Raw genomic sequence first — 20868 nt, 5'->3', positions numbered from 1 at the left:
GTCGTAAGCTGGAAATGTCTCCTAACAACCTTTGAAAGTCATTGAGAGTCTGTAACCGATCTCTCCTAATTTGTGCCTTTTGTGTCTTAATTTTTTGCAAACCTATTTTATAACCTAGATAATTAACAGAATCTCCTCTCTGAATTTTTTCAGGAGCAATCTGTAATCCCCATTTAGGTAAAAGTATTTTTACTTTTTCAAACAGTCTTTCTAAAGTATCCATGTTTGAATCAGATAACAGAATATCATCCATGTAATGATAAATTATAGACTTGGGAAATTGCTTGCGTATTATTTGCAATGGTTGATTTACAAAGTATTGGCACAGGGTGGAAGAGTTCAACATGCCCTGTGGGAGGACGGTCCACTGGTATCTCCTTGTAGGTTGAGAGTTATTATAAGTAGGCACTGTGAAGGCAAACTTTTCTCTATCTTTTTCTTGTAAAGGTATAGTGAAGAAACAATCCTTTAAATCAATAACTATGAGAGGCCATCCTTTTGGTAATAAAGAGGGCAGAGGAATTCCAGATTGCAGAGAGCCCATAGGTTGAATAACCTTATTGATAGCCCTGAGATCTGTCACCATTCTCCATTTACCAGATTTTTTCTTAACAACAAATACAGGAGAATTCCAAGGGCTGGTAGATTCTTCTATATGTCGAGCATCTAATTGCTCTTGTACCAGCTATTCTAAAGCCTGCAACTTTTCCTCAGCTAAAGGCCATTGCTTTGTCCATATTGGTTTCTCAGTCAACCATTTTAGAGGCAGTGCTGTTCGTATCTCTGAAGGGCCATCAATTGCTTTGCGTTCTTGTACAGCCCCAACAGCCGGTTTCCGCCTTCTGTAATATCTTTTAATATTTTCCTCAGTGATATAGGCTCTAGAAGCAGCAGGAATGTTAATTTGGGTATTCCATTGCTGCAACAGGTCACGGCCCCATAAATTCACTGCAATATTGGCTACATATGGCCTTAATTTTCCTATTTGTACTTCTTGCCCTATGCATTCAACCCATCTCGTGCTCTGCCTTACTTGAGATAGGGTTCCAATTCCCAGGAACTGAACATTTATGTCCTGAAGAGGCCAATACAGATGCCAAGATTCTGGAGTAATGATACTTACATCTGCACCTGTGTCCAGTAGGCCAGTAATAAAAACGCCATTTACACACACTATTAACTTTGGCCTTTGTTCACTTATAAAAGTCTGCCGGGCTGGAGAGATGGCTCAGTGGTTAAGAGCATTGCCTGCTCTTCCAAAGGTCCTGAGTTCAATTCCCGGCAACCACATGGTGGCTCACTACCATCTGTAATGAGGTCTGGTGCCCTCTTCTGGCCTGCAGACATACACACAGACAGAATATTGTATACATAATAAATAAATAAAAATTAGAAAAGAAACTTCCTCTTTAAAAAAAAAAGTCTGCCAAAATACACGTAACTCATCTTTCAGGCCGTTTTTGCTTTTAACAGGCATGGGGCTTTCTAATTTTCTTGACGAGGCATGTTCTCTGCAGTAACCGGAAATGACTGGACCACATTTGCCATGGGGGCCTGCGAGAGGCCCCCCATTGCATTTCCCAGTGGCAACAGGTTGCCTTGTCTATCTCTTGTTGACCTGCACTCATTTGTCCAGTGTCTGCCTTTTCCACATCTCCTACATATACCTGAAGGCTGAGTCCTCCTACGTCTGTTATTTCTAGAAGAGGCATTATTATTATTATTATTATTATTATTATTATTATTATCATTATTATTATTTCTGAAAATCCGTTGTCTGCAATTCCTTTTAATATGTCCCATTTTGCCACAATTAAAACATTTGGTAACTTGATGCCTCCTTTTTGCATTAGAAATTGCTTCTTCTACCCATGCTTCAGTGCCATAGTCAAATGATTCAACATTCATTGTATGCAAGACCCATTCGTCCAAGGGTGCTGATCTCATCTTTAAAGGCCCCAGGATCCTTTTACACTCCACATTGGCATTCTCATAAGCCAAAGACTCAATTATTATACGTCTTGCTTCTGGGTCAGATATCCCTATTTGTACAGCTTTAGTTAGTCTTTGTAAAAAATCACTAAAGGGTTCTCTCTGACCCTGTTTAACTCTGATATATGATTCCAGTCTCTGTCCTGGGTCTTGAACCCTGTCCCAAGCCTTTAAGGCTGCTGTAGTACATATGGATAAGGTGTGTTCATCATAATTAGCTTGTTCTAGAGGATCAGAGAAAAGTCCTTCACCTAGAATTTGATCTAGGGAAATCTCAATTCCCTTTGCTCTTTCCTGATGTTCTAAAAGTTTAGCCTCTTGTCTGAACATGCATTTCCAATTTAATTGTGACCCACTCTCTAGAACAACGGATACTAATTGTACCCAATCGTGGGGCATTGCCTTATTGCTTATAGACCAAGTTTTGAGCATCTCTCTAACAAAGGACAAATGTAGCCCAAAATTCATAATGGCTTGTTTAATTTCTTTGAGATTATTCATACGGACGGGTTCCCATGTATATTCCTTGATGACCCAAGGGTTTTTGGAACCAGTCACCTTTTCTGATGTTATTATTGGAAAGGCAGGTAGAACTTTATGGAAATTATCCCGGAGAGTTTTACTCATTGACGGAGTTAAATTTTGCCTTTCTACCGTTTGCTCCTGTTTATCACAGTCTATAATTTCCTCAATCTTTTCTAATCTGCTTACTATTGCCTTCTGTAAGGCCTGGATCTCCTGTCCAGAATTATGCTCCAAGGCCTTCATGGAGGATTCCAAAATATGAAGTTTGTCCAGTATAGTTAATATCTCATCCTTGGATAGAATTTTCATGGCATGAATTGTGCCTTCTTGTATTGACAATCTGTCAGCCAATCTGTCATATCCTTTAGACAAAGTCCGATTTTCACATTCAGCAGTTTTAATTCTCTCTGATAATGTTTCAGACAGGGACTGAAGTTTATGATCCAAATCAGCTGTTCTCTCCTCCGCAGCAATGAATCTCTCCTTAATATCAGACTGTACTTTTTCTAAATTTTGCTCATTTGACTGAGTCATATCAGACAAAGACCTATTCCCTTCCTTGAGAACTTCAAACTCTTTCTTGGTGTCAGTCTGAATTGTTTTTGCAAATACCTCGACCGACTTAAAGTTGTCACTCAAAACAGTTGTGCCCTTTCTTAAGTATTCAACCTCTGTCTTAAGAATCCTGGTTTCATTCTGTAAGGACTTTTATCATTTTTCTATTTTCAAACCATGTAAGGAAGAAACCGAATACGAGAAAAAATGCAAGCCCTATAAATATCCAAGTTATGGGAATATCATATGTATCCTGCAATATTTCTACCATAGTATAATTAAATAGGCTGCAGAAGCTTTCAACGGTGATATGGTCAGACATTTTTTTTTTAATCAAAATAAATTTTACCTGTAATGACCGTTCCCTGCCAGTAGGTGGCGGGGGCAGTAACCGCTCGGCCAAACCGAGTCCGCAGTACCGGCGGAGGAAGCCGGGAAGCTGGTCGGGTGCGCGCTGTAACGGCGGCAGTGGGGTCACGCTCGTTCACCAGCGGCTGCACAAGCTCGAATGCTGGGACACGCAGGCAGTAACCGCTAGTCTCCGGCAGGTCAGGGCCCAGGCCAAACTCAGCCTGGACTGGTGCTGCCTGAGGGGTTAGCGAGCTCGGACTGAGTCACCCGCACATGTCCTTTGCTCTGTACAAGCAGGTTTGGGACGGGCTAGTCTGGGAAACTGCGGAAGCAATCAAGAGCCCAAGGTAGAATCCCTGCCAAGCAGTGCGGGAACTGGAGCTAAAGGCTCCCAAATGCCTGAGTTGGACGCCAAATGAAGGTGTGTGGTTGATCGGCAGTTATGATTCACCAGACTAGCTTTATATAATTCAGTTTTAATAAAGGAAAGGAAAGGGAACTTACAAATCCAAGGTTCCAGCAAGGAGCGCAGGAAAACAAAGAGCAGGCCCGCAAGATTTTATAAGTCAATATTAGCCTAAGGGGGATACGCCTTTAGCCAAAGGGGGACACGCCTTACAAAACAAGGTTTTTGGCTAGGCTTCCCCTTCAGGATCCCATTACAGGTGATTGTGAGCTACCATGTGGTTGCTGGGAATTGATCTCAGGACCTTTGGAAGAACAGTCAAGTGCTCTTAACCCACTGAGCCATCTCTCCAGCCCCCCAAATCTCTTCTTAATGGAATGAGATTACTCTCTTGTGTTTTAGCTTTAGAGATAAAGTGATAGATTGCTCACAAAGCTTATTGCCTTGTGACTCAGCTATTCCCTTCTGATGGGGAACAGATAGATTAGTGTGAGCTTGTTCACACTAATAATAATAATAGTGAATAACAGAGTAAATACTTGTGAGCTATTATTTATGGACAGTTTACTGGTATAGATTCTTGTATTTTGATACAAATTCAAATTATATTTGTTTTATTAAATATGCTCCTATTTCTGTTTACAATATTTGTACACCTGTGCAAAGTTATTTTATCAGATTGTATGCATGCATGTTTCTACATCTGTTTAAGACATTTTGTATATTGATACAATTTTAGGATATATTTATCATATTGTGTTATATATGATATATTTATCATATTGCATATTTCTACCTCTGATCAAGATACTTACACATTGTTTACATTTTGAGGTCATTGTCCTTATTCACTACACAATTGTTTAAAGATTGTTTAATATCGCTGATATAAAGTCTTAGTTATATAGGTATTAAGTATTATAGATCAATAATCATTCATGTTTGTCATACTTATAGTCAGGCTAATTAGGTTTTTAAATACAGAGATTATATTCTACATAGATAGGTAATCTTCAACCACTTAAAAAATCTGTAAAACATGGCATTTAAATAACTTAGGGTTCTGTTGACATGAGACACAATTGCTCCTGACAGCACTGATATATTCCCAAGAAAATGTTGAGCACCAAAGACACTCCACTTGGAGCTTGCTTTTTTTCTTGGCATAACTGGTCTTTGAGCAAGGCATTGCCCATGCCTCGACCACTGATAAAGTGCATGGTGTCTAGACTGGACAAACAAACAAACAAAAAAGACTGCCAAAACTTTGCCAAGACAGGGTAAGATAGTTTTAAAAAATTTTCCTGCCTCTAAAAATCGTCTATCAGTTACTCTAGGCCTTAGCCAAAGTTGGTTGCGTCAACATTACAAATGAGACTTTGGGTGATTGCCCAGGTAGCCAGTTGTCTCTGTTATCTACTACACATTTTGAAAGCTGCTTAGTTATACTTCCCACCTACTCAAGTAATATTATCTCCCTTCTCAGGCCTTCGATGGGGTTAAAGACTAGACAGTCGTAGTTACTTTCCTCTTATGATCTAGCCAAGCCATTTCTAATGCAAGACTCCTTAGACTAGAATGATTATTAAAACATTTAGCATATGCTCCTTGCTTAATATTGTTTCTGCTGGTTGTAATTCTAATTTTTATACTTGATATCTGTTCTTAGCGTATATAGTTTTGTATTGGGTTTAGAACTCTCTTATTTAGACAAAAAGGGGAGATGATGGGAAACCTCCTTCAGCCAATGGCCTTTAAGAGGCTGGACCAGGTTGAGGCATAACTTAGGGTACCAAAAAGCTGCAGTCCCGCCCCACTTGCCCTCTTCTCATGAGCTATACCTGGATGTTGGACCCCATTCCTATTTCCTCACTGTGATCTGTGAGTTCTCTTTTAATAAAGAAAAACCTTAAAATACTCTATTTGAAGTTATCTTGGGATTATTTGACTAGTGTTCCCCCATCACCCTCCCCTCAGAGGTAGCTAGGCAGGTGTGGTGCATGGCTGTAATGCCTGTACTCAATTTCTGAGTGCCAGGCCAGCCTGGGCTACAGAATGAGACCCTGTCTCAAAATAAAAATTAATTAATTAAAAAATCAAGATGAGAGCCACAGATTTGTCAGTGGTTAAGGGCATGTTCTGCTCTTCCAGAGGACCTGAGTTCAATACCCAGTACCTGCACTGGGTGATTTACAAACTCCTGTAAGTTCCAGGATGATATGTCCCCTCTGGCCCCTGCAGAGAGACACACAGATGCATAATGAAATAATAAAAAAAATATACCTTTAAACAAACAAACCAAGATTACAAAGGAAAAGGGAGTTGAAATCTTTTACTGCTCACCAAGGCTGGCTTTGTGGTTTGTTTTGCCTGAGGAATGACCCGGAATGTTGTCCAGTCCTTTCCTTTCTTTTTTACTTTCTTTTTTTCTGTTTTGGTTTTTCGAGACAGGGTTTCTCTGTATAATGTCTCTGGCTTTCCTGGAACTTGCTTTATAGACCAGGGTGGCCTCAAACTTAGAGATCCACCTGCCTCTGCCTCCTGAGTGCTGGGATTAAAGGTGTGCGCCACTGCTGCCTGGCTTTACTCCTTTTTTTTTTTAATTAACTATTTCAGGGCTGGGGAGTCAACCCAGGGCCTTGTACTTGCCCTGGAGAAGCTTGGTGCTGAGCTATAGTACCCGATTGTGACATTGTGAAAGTTTTCAAAGGATCAGTTCTATTGAGGTGAAGCATGATTAATAAAAACCCAGAGACAGATATTGGGGTTCAGCCTGAAGGTCAGAAAAGCAAAGCAGCCGCCAGTCACTGGCTCTTACTTCTACCTCAGTCCAAAATGGCGATCTTGCCTCCAGGAATCCTCAGAATGAGACTGTCTGAGACCTGTCTCCTCCCATTTTATAATCCTCTCTAGCGCTGGGATTAAAAGTGTTAAAAGTGTGCACCACTACTGCTTGGTTTCTATGGCAAACTAGTGTGGCTACTGGGATTAAAGGTGTGTGTCATCACTGCCTGGTCTGTAAGGCTGACGGGGCGGTTGTTTAATTTTCTGATCTTTAGACAAGCCTTATTTATTAAAATACAAATGAACTATCTCTACATTGAGGTATGACTGACATACAAATATGTATGTCTAAAGTGTGTAATATGATGCATCCTTATGGAATGCTTATGGTTTATTAAACAAGACTGGAAGAACTGTTCCACTAATGGTTGCCCCACGGGCTTATAAGCAAACATGACAGGTGCCAAGAAGGATTTTAGGTTATTAAGTTTTGAGTGATTTGTTACATTGTTATAAAACCCTTTCTTTTCTTTCTTTCTTCCTATTTTTGGAAGTATCACACTGTGGTCTGGCTTGAACTGCTTACTTTGGAGTTATGTAGCTCAGAACTCAGAACAGCTTTTAATTTATGGAGATCCTTCTGCTGCAGCCTTCTCGGTGCAGGAATGAGCCACTAGGCTCAGCTGTCCTTGCTTATCTTTTGTACTGAGGTGGGCTCTTTTTTGTGCTGTATTTTGTTTTCTTGAGACAGGGTCTCTCTCTACAGCCCTGACTGACCTTGAATTTGTAATCCTTCTGTCTCAGCCCATTGACTTGGAATTGTAGCTATGTAGTATAGTGCCAGGCTTACATTGCATTTTCTTGTAGTTTATATCTACTGATATGGCTATATAAAGGGCTAATGATCATTATTAAGTTTATAAAATTTTTAAGATTTTATTTTTAATGAGTGTGTATGTGTAATTAGTGTAGGTCCCTGCAGAGGTATCAGATCCCCTGGAACCAGGGCTACAGGAGGTTGGGTGCCATCTGAAGTAGGTGCCGACAATTGAATTTAGGTTCTCCGCAAGTTTAGTACATGCTCCTAACCACTGAGCAATCTCTCCAGCCCTCCTTCATAATTAAATAGTTATCTTTATATCCCATATTCTAGCTTATTTATCAAAACACCTGGAGAATCTCAGTGTAGTAATTCCAAATCTTTTCCAATTATGGTCCCAAGTCCTGCCTTTAAGGCAGTTCTCTGTTGAAGAAAGTGTATGTCACACTTTGGCTGGGAGAGGAGGGGAGGACAAGGATGGAGGGGGACTGTGATGGAGGATGGAACTGGCTCTACACAGAACGCACTAGTAACTCAGTGCTGGGACCATGTACTACTCTACTTTCTATCTCTCCACAGTCTTTGGTGCTATTTGTAGCTAGCATGTAGTTACATATAGTTGCTACTCAAGGATGTATGAAGGAATCATGAAATCCCTACCTTTACACATTGTTTAATATTACGATTCTTATTTTCTAAGTGTAAAGCCAGTCCAAACTTGCATTCTGATTAAGCAAGCTAAATAACCTTGGCCCCAGCAATAATATTTCTTTTTCTTTTTTATTGATTTTATTGAGCTATATAATTTTCTCTGCTCCTCTCCCCTTCTACCTTTTCCCATGATCCCCATGCTCCTAATTTACTCAGGAGATCTTGTCTTTTTCTACTTCCCATGTAGTTTAGATCCATGTATGTCTCTTTTAGGGTTCTCATTGTTGTGTAGGTTCTCTGGGGTTGTGAATTGTAGGCTTTTTTTTTTTTTTTTGGCTTTATGTCTAAAAGCCACTTATGAGTGAGTACGTATGATAATTGTCTTTCTGGGTCTGGGCTACCTCACTCAATATGATGCTTTCTAGCTCCATCCACTCGGAAAGAACATTTGAGAGCTTTAATTAGTAGCTATTTGGGCTGGCAATCTTGTGGCTTCAATGACTGCCCTGGGTTTTCCAGGAATCCCGGAGGAAAGTGGCAAAATTCCCTACTCTCCTTCACTTGGGTTTGTCCCCACTTGTGCCGTATTTGCACCCAAGCCAAAGGACCACGGAGTCAACCACCTCACGAGCTCAATAATAAACAAAGAAAAGTAAACCAAACGACAGCCGCTTCACAGGACTCTACCCGCAGGGCTGGTATTAGACGGGATTAGGACTTGGAATCAGAGATAAAGGAAAGGTGGCCCCGGGGGTGATGGCTGCGTGGCAGGCACCACCACTCCTCATCTGAAAGCTCTGTTTGAACTCCCTCCATTTGGGTGCAGCTAAAATTGGGAGGAGGACGTGGGGGGATGGGCATCAGTTCCTTCTTTGTTCCTAACTTGCAGCTCCCCAACCACTCTCAGAACTTGAAAAACACTGAAAACCACTGTTCTGGACTCAACTTGGAGATCAGTTGTTAAAATTCCATTCATTTACTAGTGTGCATATGTATAATGTGTGTGTGAGCATAGGTGTGTGTATGTGTGCGGTCAGAGTATAACTTTTGGGAGTTGATTCTCTCCTTCTACCATGTAGGTTCGGATCACCAGGCTTGCATGGGAAATGCTTTTCCCAGCTAAGCCATCTGCCTGCCTGACATCAGTCTGAACACTCATCCTCTTTAACGGCCATCCTCACCAGTAATGCTTGTAGGAAACAATCGCTCTTCTTTCAAACAAGAACGTTTAGTATGTGGGTCTAAATAAATTCCTCTATCGGCAGCTTTCCTATTGAGACTGATTTGGCAGATCCCCTACCCCTTCCTGGGGCTCCTGGCAAGTGTTAGACTGTTATAAGCTATAAGAAACCATTACTGATGTTCAAATGTACTTTATATAGGCACTCCTGGTGCTTGGTTTTCCTGTAAATAAGCTAGGATTTTAGTGATAGGGCAGCTTGCCCTCCTGACTGAGAGCTGACACAACTGCCTGGCACCCGAGATGCTTCAGGACGCCTGGTTCCCGAGATGCTTCAGGACGCCCCGCGGCAACCTAGCTGCTTGCTGTGAAATATGTTTTACCTCCTGAAGGCGGAACCCAGGCACAACTCTTTCCGTTTGTGTTTTTCTATCCTCTCAAGTCTTGGTGAAATCTAGGTGACCCTGCAACCACCACCCAGAACAGGAGGAGCATCTCCCCTTGTGGTGTGGCAGAGGGACTTGTGTGACTGGTGCCAGGACAATGCCATGGTGAGTGTGGGCACAGCCCTCCACTTACACGAAGGTCTCTCCTGAATTGGCACGCACATCACTCTTGTAGCTGTCCGGTTCACTTCGGGGGCCGGCGGGGCGTCATCATTCTGTGCCACACCGCTGTTGTTCCAACAGGATCCTCTCCGGCTGTTGTCACAGAGTGGGCTGGCTCTGGAGACAGTCACACTGGGGTAGCTGAGGCAGTGGTAATGGAGACAGTGGCAGTGGCAGCTGCAGAGACAGTAGTAGCAGTGACAGTGGCAATGGCCACAAGAGGGAGCTGAAGAGCACCACAGGACAGGTTAGAAACAGTAGCCAACAGCTGAAGTAAAAAGGCTTGAGAGCTGAGGGCTGAGAAGATGGAAAGCTTAACTGGGCGTGTGTGCACACGTACAATGCACTACGGATTCTGAGGCAGTACTGTGAGTTTGAGGTCACAAAACAACCCAGGCTAACCTGAGCTACATGGTAAAACCACACCTCACACACACACACACACAGAGAGAGAGAGAGAAAGAGAGAGAGAGAGAGAGAGAGAGAGAGAGAGAGAGAGAGAGAGAGAGAGAGAGAGAGAGAGAGAGGAAGGAAGGAGAGATAATAGCCACAGAGGACAAACTACAGGCCCTGGTCTCACTGGAAAAGTTCCAGAGCGCTATCAGAGATTAAAGGTCAAAGGTCTCCGATATTGTGGGCCCCAAAAGCTGTAACATAATGCCCAACCTTGTTCAGGATTGGGGAATCTCAATACCTTAAGCCTAAAGGCTGTTAATAAGGCACCACTAATGGTTAGAAACCCAGCTTTCTAGACCGGCACCAAAGCTCAGCATTTGTGATTGTACTTAAGGTTTCCTGCACGAGGCAGTAACCTGCCATTGCTTGCAGCCATGCCTATGGCTCATCGCCGCTGAGCTAGGAAATGCCGAGTCTGAGCCCCGCACCTACCAGGGATTCCTACCTGGGTACAGCATGAGGCCCTCAACCAGCTGATGGCTCACAATGCCAACAGGACCTCCGCCTCCTCTGCACTGCCATGCTGCCTGCCTTTGATTCGAATGCTGACTCACAGTAGTGGGTTAGTGTCTAATGTCTGGGAGAGCAAAACGGGCGCTACCATCACTGGGAAGCCGGTGGGCATGGTCGGTGAGAGAATGCAATTACCGTCCTCCTCCACCAATGGGAAAGGCAGCAGGTGCTAGCCAACGGTGACTCTCAGTGTGCCCCACACACATTGGAATGGGGGTAGAAATGGCCACCCACTCAGGGTTTCCTATACATTCTTATGGAGGAGGATTCTTGCAAACTAAAAGTAAAGGGGAAAAAAACCAAGTAGGCAAGTATATTACAGCCAAGAAAATTCTTTTTTTCCCTCTCCCAAAACAGGGTTTCTCTGTGTAGCCCTGGTTGTCCTGGAACTCACTCTGTAGACCAGGCTGGCCTCAAACTCAGAAATTCACCTACTTCTGCCTCCTGAGTGCTGGGATTAAGTGTGCCACCAAATTTCATTTTTAAGAAACAATAAAGAACTTAATGTCTGTTCAACTTTTTCCTAGTCCCGTTCTTGGCATGCCTTAGCCTTGATTAGAAGCTGGTTTACTGGTTTGGCAATGGTACTCAGTGGTAGAGTGCTTGCCTAATATGTGAGGCCCACTGCAAAACAACTAGACATACTGCTTTTTTTCCTAACACCTTATTAGAGTAACTTGTATAATCCAGTGGAAGAAATATTCAAAGTTACTACAAATTGAGTAATCTGGAGGCAAAATATATGGCTTTTCATTTGTTCTATTCCGTACAATTGAAACAACCTTCTGGCTCCTGGTTCAGTTGTTAGGGTGTACCAGTGATGCCCAAGTGCTCTGAGAACTGGTGGTGGTGGTAGTGGGGGGTGTTAGGGTACGAGACTGAAGCCAGAGCCTCTGCATTTGAGGCTAAGTGCTGTAACTCAGCCAAGGACCACAAAACTTATGAGACATTATTTTTATCACTGTATTATTATTTTGGTGCTGGGGCTAATATTAAACCCAGGGTTTCATGTATATGAAACATTCATGCTCGATCACTAACTTATACCTCATTTATTTCATTTATTTAATTCTTTAACAAAACAAAACAAAACAAGGTCTCATACTGTAACACATGCTGGCCTCAAACTTAAAGCAATTCTTCTGTGTTAGTTTCCCAAATGCTCAGATTGCAGGCATGAGCCACACATCTGGCCTTATTTTTATTTTTTAAAGAATAAAGCCATTACATCTTTTACCAACTTCCGTGGAATATTTTGTTCATTTTTATGACTTCAATAACTTTTATTGGTGTTATTAACTCTATTCGTTCTTTAACTTACTAGCTATTGCACTTACCTGACACATTCTTCCTTCTGACTAAATAAAACAGAAACTACAAGAATTAAGTTCTTTGCAGGTTATATTACAAAGTTAACTTTTTTTTTTAGTGTGAATTAATGTTTTCTAAGATTATTATTCTGAAGGGTAATATGTTTGATTTTGAGGGTGTGAGATGCAGATGTTCACCTAGTGAGAGCAAGGCCCTAGGTTCAGTCTCCATACTGGTAGAGATGGGGGATGGGGAAGAAAAGAGACACAGGTAGGAAGGCCAACGAGGTCAAGTTCAACGGATGACGTGGCAAACAAATAAACCACACTCACTCCTGTGGCACACTGGGAAGAGGGGAACAGCCAGGCCAATATATGACAGTCTCTGCTCACTCCGGCTGCTTGGAGCATAAAAGCCTCCTTGAGTGAGATTCAGAAAAGAGGAGACAGGAGAGCGGTTCAATTCCAAAGGCATTTTGTTGAATACTTTCCTCTTCTTAGGCATCTTCTAAGTGTGTGGGAAGCTGACCTAGTCCTATGGTTCACAGGACTCAAGGAAGTCTATTGTATGCTTGCCTGGCTTTAATTTAACCACCTTCATTTAAGCCACATCATTTTGCATGATCTGTGTAATAGCCGAAGGAAAGGCATCTTCTCCAGTGAGCTGGTTTCATCTGAGAAGTTAAATGACATAATTTACTGGATTTCAGAGGTGCATAAGATTTTGGCATTAGTCTAATGCCTTTTAAAATAGAGAACTGGAGGTCTAGCAAGATGGCTTAAAGGGGAAAGGCGTTTGCTGCCACACCTGACAGCGAGTTAGATTCCCCAGGATCCACACGGTGGGAGAAGGAAGCCAGCTGTGGAAAGTTGGCCTCTGGCTTCCCCATGCTCCCTCCTGCTAACAAATAAATACACTATTGAAAAGAAGAAAATAAAAAACCGGGGCAAAGTAAGATTGAATTGTTGAGGATCCCTCAGCAAGATGTCAGAGTGTAGTGAAAGGTCTATATTGTTTCTGTTGAAGATGTTCTTGTTTAAGTTGAGAGCATCACCCCAGGCCCTGGCATCCATCCCAGCCCCCTGGCCTGGGAGTTGCATTGCTCTGGACTCCAAATCCCAGCATGCCAGGTCCTGACCCCTTTCCGGGGTATTTAAGTGGGCTCCCACAGAAGGAACACGTTTGCATGTGCTCCCTGCTTTTTTTGTCTCCCCTGCCATGCACTTAATAAAACATGGGCGTTTTAATTTGATTTAATCTGACCTAACTGGATTTCTTTGCACCGGCGGAGCGGCTCACATTAGGACAGTTCTCAGGCGTTATAATTGATTTTAAGTTTCAACAGCCTTCTACAAAGGAGAGCAGCAAACTGCAACTGCTTACCTTTACGAAACTAAAAAGGACCAGGGTTTCTTCTCAGCACCCATGTCCTGCAGCTCACAACTGCCTAACTCCAGCTCAGGGAGACTGGATGCCTCTGGCCTCCTCAGGTGCCTATACTCACATACTCTTTCCATACACATAATTAAAGATAACAAAAACGTCGTTAAGTTGCTCTTGAAAACATATTTACTACATTGCTCTTGAGGCAGGAGGATTATGAATTTAAGGTCAACCTTGGCAAAAGTGATCCTCCTGACTCAGCTTTCCTGCAAGCTGGAATTGTAAGTGTACATCACCACACTCAGCTCTGGGGGAAAGAAAGCATTTCTTAAGAAAAGAAAAGCTGGGGGCTGAAGAGATGGCTCAGTGGTTAAGAGCACTGACTGCTCTTCCAGAGGTCCCGGGTTCAATTCCTAGCACCCACATGGCAGCTCACAACTGTCTAAAGATCCAGTTGCAGGGGATCTGACACCTTTACACCAATGCACATAAAGTTAAATAAACCATAAAAAAAAGCAAAAAAAAAAAAAACTGGGCAGTGGTGGCATAGAACCTTAATCCCAGCACTTGGGAGGCAGAGGCAGGTGGATCAGAATTCAAGACAGCCTGGTCTACAGAGCAAGTTCTAGGACAGCCAGAGTGACACACAGAGAAACTCTGTCTTGAAAACCACACCCCCCCAAAAAAGTGGGGGGAAGCTACATTGAGTTTGTTGCCTTATGAAGTAGTTAAGAAGTGTAGTTTATGTAGTCTTATTAGTTTGCACAGATGTCACTTTTTTAAAAATCAAATTTTATGTGTATGAGTGTGTGTTCCCAGTGCATGCAGTGCTCTTGGGAGCCAGAAGAGGGCATCATATCTGCTGGGACTGGAGCCACAGACAGTTGTGAGTCACCAAATCGGTGCTGGGTTGAACTCAGGTCCTCTGGAAAAGCAGCCAATGCTTTTAAAGGCTGAGTCATCTCTCTGGCCCTATCATGTCACTTTTTAATGGTTTTCCACCATAATTAAAATATGTTAAAGTATGAAGTTTGTATTTTTCATGGAATAGTACAAGGTTTATATTAAAAACACCACCTGATGGCAAGATTCCTTTCTTTTTGTCTGACTTATATTTTCTATAAGAAATACAGGGTAAAGATTTTTATCTTTATATGCATTACCTCATTAAGAATTGCACACTTTTGAGCTGGGTGTGGTGGCTCACACTACAGTCTTAGCACTTAAGAGACTGAGATGCTATTTGAGGTTAGTCTGGGCTGTACAGTGAGTTCCAGACTACCTGGGACGACAGTACAAGATCCTGTCTTAAAAAATGACAACCCCACCCATGCACACCCCCTAGACTTTAGAAGGGAGGATACAGCCAAAAATTGTGCTTGGCATATCTTAGGTTCTAGTATTTGTTAAGTGAATGACCTTAAGGAACATAAAAAGTGATTTCAAATTAATTGCCCTTATTCCAGGAACTTGGGAGACTGGCAGACTCACTGAGGTAGTGATTTTAATAGGACTATATTTCTAATTGGGTTGACCATTTCTAACCAAATAAGTGTCTCTGGACAGGTAATGTAATCTGAATTTCTTTTTGCTGGTATTGGGGATACGCAACTCCTGGTTTTGTGCTAGGGGAAGTGGGGGAAATACCCCTCATCACAATGTTAGTGGGTTGGCGATAATGTATGTAAAGTTCTCGGCAGGTAGGGCATTCAGTAAAAAAGTAGCAATTATTATTAAACATTTTCTATTATTAGATACATAGTAACCACTGATGACCTGCTCTTTTTACAATACCCTGGGAACTAGTTGTGTAAAAACACCACTCCTTGCTATCACAGTTAAGGCTCCGTCGATACCGAGAGATTAATGGTTTTATGGGAGATCGTGGAGATTTAAGCAATTGGAATTCGCACCGGATTGAACCAGTGCAATTTTGACGACGCAGTCCAAAGTTCACAAGCAACACCGACCAGAGGGGGATGGACTCTGTTGGCTTTTTAAGTCCCTTTATTGGACCGCTCCCAGTCTCCCGTTCGCTCAGCACCATCAACTCAGGCTCCAGAGGCTCCAGGAGCTCGAAGCCCGCCTCGGCAGGCACCCGGCCCCGCCTTTCCTCCCGCGCTCCCTCGCACACACTCACCCAGACCACAAGCTTATAAGGGACCCCCACACAGTCACCCCGAGGGTCCTAGATCAGAGACAAGAGCAAAGGCTGCTGGGAAGGTGACCTTTCACCTCTCCTCTTACTTCAGTTCACCTAATTTGACTCCAGCAAATGAATTGACGAAGAGAGCGGGAGGGCGGGACTTGGTATTGGCCACTCCGTGCCGATTGGATAGAATCGGTCCTGGGGCGGGCCGTGCGAAGGGCGGTGTCCGTACCGGGTGGGCGGGAGCCACGGGGGGCTGCGCTTGCGCCCTGGGTCGGCTACGCGTGCGCGGTGGGAGGAGCGCGCCTCTACCTTCTTTACCAGCCCAGGGTCTCCCAGCCCTGCACGGTGCCGTGCGCTGCTCGTGTTTCATCTCCCGGTCGCGGAGAGTCGCTGCCGCTGCGGAGTGGGCGTTCTGTTTTCGGGTCGTCATGGCTGGCTACGAATACGTGAGCCCGGAGCAGCTGGCCGGCTTTGACAAGTACAAGGTAGAGCGGGAGGGCGGACGGCAGCCCCTCTCCTCCTCGCCCCGGCCGCGCCCTGGCGGCTGAGGGGCCGGCGCGGTCCGTGTCACCTTGTGCCTGCCGCGTGGCGCGCCGGCGGGCGTTGTTGCGGGGATCCTTGGGGGGGGCTCGCGGTCGGGGAGCGTGGGATCATCCTAGGCCCGCCGCCCGGGCTCCGTACCCCGCGGAAGACTGCCTTTTCCTTATAGCACCCGGAGAGAGTGAGAGAATTCCTTTCTCTCCTTTTCCTTGTTACTTGTCAGGGCTGCGCTTTTTCAGCCTCTTCTCGAGAGGGGGCCGTTCCCTTCTGTTTCTTTTTGTTGGGCTTCGTTTGAATGAACTTCACATCTGCCTGTCAGTGCTTCTAATTCCAACTTCGGAGATCGGGATGGTCCCGTGGCGGATGCTGAGGGAGGGGAAGTGACTTCTCCAGGTCTTGATGCAGATGCGCCCCACCCTGCCCCTGGAAAGAGGCTTCCACTGTGGTTCGTGGCGCGGACGCTGGCGTGGTGCTTGAGACATTATGCACTGGAAGGAACTGTGTAGTGCAAAGAGCGCGCGGGCTTTCGAGTACATCGAAACCCGATGCCAAAGTCAAGTTTCTGTTTGTCTTTGGGAGAGTCGTTGAAACCCCACTCAGCCTCTCCTTTAGGCTCGTAGCCCAAGTGTGAGTTTCTGTCGTGCTCAGCGGATTGTAAAGGGTTGAAAAGTGCCTGACACGTAATGACCCCCAGGAAATAATGATGGTTTTCACTCTGATTTAGCACTCCCACCAGGGAGCTGCTGGCCATCTTGTCATCTTCGCCTGAAATAATGGGCTTTACTGTTTCATCTTTGCTAAGCCTTCCTGTTCCTTTATGAAATTAATGTGCTTGTCGAATGGACTAGAACGTCCAAATGATGAGGCGTGGCTGAAGCGCAGGGCTTGCTTACACTGCACGGTTGGCACCTAGCAAGCATTTGTGCAATGAATGAATATCTGGGGGTGGGAATCTTAATTTTGTTTAACTGAACCCCGAGGGGCTTTAGAAGGCCCTAGGGTATCCCTCTTTGAAATAGCATCGGACTATACCATTCTGAATTGAGGTGGTGACTTGTCTTACTGTACCTGGGGAGAAGTTCCAGAGCCTAACTTTGGTCGGGGGCCTTATAACTTGTGTTGCAGAAGGCTATTAATACCTCCTGTTGTGTCGTTAGCTCCCGCTCTTTCAGTATCTATGCTGCACTTTATAAAGATTGACAGCTAAAATATTTTCTCCTTACTAGAGCCTGACATTTAGAGCAAGTTTTTTATTTATTTTTTTATTTTTGGGATTTTAAAAAAATATTTATTTATTTTTATTATGTATACAATATTCTGTTTGTGCGTATGTCCCCAGGCCAGAAGAAGGCACCAGACCTCATTACAGATGGTTGTGAGCCACCATGTGGTTGCCGGGAATTGAACTCAGGACCTTTGGAAGAGCAGGCAATGCTCTTAACTACTGAGCCATCTCTCCAGCCCCTATTTTTGGGATTTTTGAGACAGGGTTTCTCTGTGGCTTTGGAGCCTGTCCTGGAACTTGCTCTTAGAGAACAACCTGACCTCAAACTCACAGAGATCTACTGCCTCTGCCTCACACGTGCTGGGATTAAAGGCATGCGCCACCACCGCCCAACCCATAGCAAGTTTTTATAAAAAAGCAATTGTATTTGTTTAGTGAACCCTGTTTTCTTTACCGAGGAGTCCTGCTTTATCAGACATTTCAGTGTGGTTTTCAGTGGTGATCCCCTCCTCCCTTATCTGATTCAGTTCCTGTATCTGACAGTAGGTTTCCTATCGTCCTGGAAAACAAAGGTCAGTTTAGCAAGTGCCCCAGCGTTCATTCACCAAAATAGTTTGTTGATGTCATTTTAGTTATGATGAGGCTTTTTTGGGGGGAGGGAGGGCCCCAAAATTAAATACGAATTTATTACCTTATCATTCTTCTAGTAGAAGGTTCCTTGTTCAATACCATACCACATTTATATTAAAAGAATGAATCAGAGGTACCCAAAAGAAAAAAAAAGTTCATGTGTTCATTTTTGTTGGCCTGTGAATTGTACACAGAAATCTTTTCTTTCTCATCCCCTTCTCATTGTGTGGTCTTCAGAGGGCCCATGTTTCACGGCTTCATGAGCTAAAACTCCACCCCAAATGTACAGAGCTAAAACCCCCAATGTGCAGTCGGCACACTTAGAGAGATTTTTATTCTCTGCTGTGACCTTTTCTCATCTAGCCAAAAGATACAGAGGGGAAAAAAAAGATACTTCTAGAACATTTGGTGGGGAAAAAATTTGCTTTTGAACCAGTTGAATTTCTTTATCGTCCCTAGAGGCACATCTGAGAGCCACATGTGGAAACCTGGCGCTTGCACAGTTCGCCGCCAAGAGGGTTGCACACAAGGAGGTAGTTAGGTTTCTATGGTAAGAAAGGGGTGGTTTTCAGTACAGAAGAAGCCTGGGCTGGACTCTGCTTTATATACTCTCTGAGTACTCGCATCTTCTGGCAGAGTTTCACATAGTCCTGTTCGACAGTTAGTTTCATACTTAGTTGAAAGTCTGCTTCCTGTGTTAAGACAGGAGCTCTAGGTGGGTGGGGCTGGTGGCTGTCATGTTCAACGTGATCAGTGTCTCCACAGCATCCTGAGCCACAGAGCGGCCCAGTAAATACTGAAGGAATGAAAATGGAGAGAAAAGGAAGAATTTTAAGTCTGGTAAAGGGAGCCGTACATGTGGGTACCGGAAGGCTTCTTTTGAATTTTCACCTTGAATATGAATGTGCCAATTTGAGAGTGCCATTGTTCTTAAGCGCAGCCTCAGACCTTGTGGTGAAATCATCCACCTTGGTGAGACTCGCGCCTTTCCTCTACTCGGTGCTTTCCCTTTCCTCCTGTCCAGATGAGACGACACTGCTGAGGGACTCAATGCCTTCATGGGTTCTCTGTTGTTTGCTTAGTCAGACCTGAGGCAGGCGCTGTTTTAATTTATAGTGTTGCAGCTAGTGTCACATTGTATCCTTTCGCTTTGGGGGTGGGGGGGAATGTGCTCAATTTTGTTTAGTTTCAAGAGTAGAATTTCAGGGGTTGGCTCCTGCTGTTGGGTAGTTAATCAACATGACTGATGACAACAGCCTGACACGGGGCTGTAGTTATTGTGAATTTATTACTATTACAGTGAACAAGTTGTAAAGAGAAACTGTCTTTGCTTCCTGATAGCAAAGCCAGAGAACCAGAATCCAAACTGGCTTTCGGTCTTCCTGGCCATATCGTGTAATTTTATTTATTCGGCAGGCATTCACTCATCAGGCACAGCACTGGGGTTTAACTAAGCTGAAATTCCTGACTTCAAAGAGCCCAGTCGGGCGGCATAAGGGAAGGTAAACAAACCTTTATTAAACAGTGAGTGCAGATCCTAAGTTCTAGGTGCTTTGGGGAAGGACAGAGGCAGCATACGCTGGTAGGTGGGAGTGGATGTTAGACCTGAGGAAGACTTCAGAGGTGATGGTGGGGAAGGCAAGGGCAGTCTAGAAAGAGGAGAACTGAGAGAGTGTGCAAGTGGAAAGGCACCCTGTCAGATAAGGGCCAGGAGATGCGGGATGGAGAGGTTTTCTGAGAACCACAAAATAAGGTGTTTGAGTATAATGGTGGCATGGCAGATGAAACTGGCAAGAAAGGCAGGCTCCTGACAGAGCGGGAGTAATTTTGTTCTGTGGGTTAGTGTCTGTGGCCCATATTTATTGGCATTAGAATCACTTGGTGTCAGGGCAGTGATTACCCCCCACCAAGTGATTCTGATGCCAATAAATAACTACACCCCTACCTAAGAAGTGTTGAAGGCCTGGGTATTACAGGAATAGAAGGAATAGAGATTGTCTGTGTCCCTGTGTGCCTTAAGCTCATGATCTCTTCCCTTGGTGTCCATAGTGTTGAGATGACAGGTCTGCAGCACTGTGTCCTCCAAGAGAGCAGAGATCTTCTTTCCTTCCTCCTTCTTCCTTCCTTCCTTCCTTCCTTCCTTCCTTCCTTCCTTCCTTCCTTCCTTCCCTTCCCTTCCCTTCCCTTCCCTTCCTCCCTCCCTCCCTCCTTCTCACCCTCCCTCCCTCCTTTTCTCCCTTACAGTCTTGCTCTGTAGCCCAGCTAACCTCCAACTGCTGATCTTCCTGCCTCAGCCTACCTAGTTCTGGGATTACAGGCATGAGCTGCCACACCTAGCAAGGGTGACGAGATTCTAAAAATACAGGTCACAATTGGAAAGCTCATACTGAATTTATCTAGCAGATGCATTTAATTTGTTCTTACTTTGTTTTAAAAAGTAATCTTTCCCTCAAAAGTCCAGATTTCCAGATGTTTTTGAAAAATCAGAACATTGGGCAACACTATCCTTGAACTTCCTCTTTTATTCAGCCTTGGTGCTTAACTTCTTTTAAAAAGGTATATGGCTGGGTTTGATTGCACATGCCTGTAATCCTAGCACCAGAGAGACAGAGGCAGATGAGTTCCTGTGAGTTAGAGGCCAGCCTGATCTACGTAGTGATCCAGGCTAACCAAGGATACATAATGAGACTATGTCTTAAAAAAGGGGGTGGTGGAGTAGATGACTGGGTGAGGAGGAACATGCTTCTGTGACTGACAGTTTTGAGGAGGTGACAGGAAGAGCGAGG

The 20868-nt window shown here is 44.0% G+C and overlaps 1 protein-coding gene across 1 annotated transcript in view; it reads left to right on the top strand.

The window, feature by feature from the left end:
- The first annotated feature begins 15961 nt into the window (after window positions 1–15961).
- Selenoi (selenoprotein I) overlaps window positions 15962–20868 on the top strand; it is a 35164-nt gene continuing 30257 nt past the window's right edge. Inside the window, exon 1 of the mRNA XM_038318544.1 lies at window positions 15962–16172. Within this exon, the coding sequence (XP_038174472.1) occupies window positions 16116–16172 (57 nt within the window). The 5' untranslated portion in view covers window positions 15962–16115. The remainder of the gene's footprint in view (window positions 16173–20868) is intronic.

Source organism: Arvicola amphibius, chromosome 2 (genome assembly GCF_903992535.2).
Source record: "Arvicola amphibius chromosome 2, mArvAmp1.2, whole genome shotgun sequence".
NCBI classification, from domain to species: domain Eukaryota; kingdom Metazoa; phylum Chordata; class Mammalia; order Rodentia; family Cricetidae; genus Arvicola; species Arvicola amphibius.
This window is presented reverse-complemented; position numbering and strand designations above follow the sequence as displayed.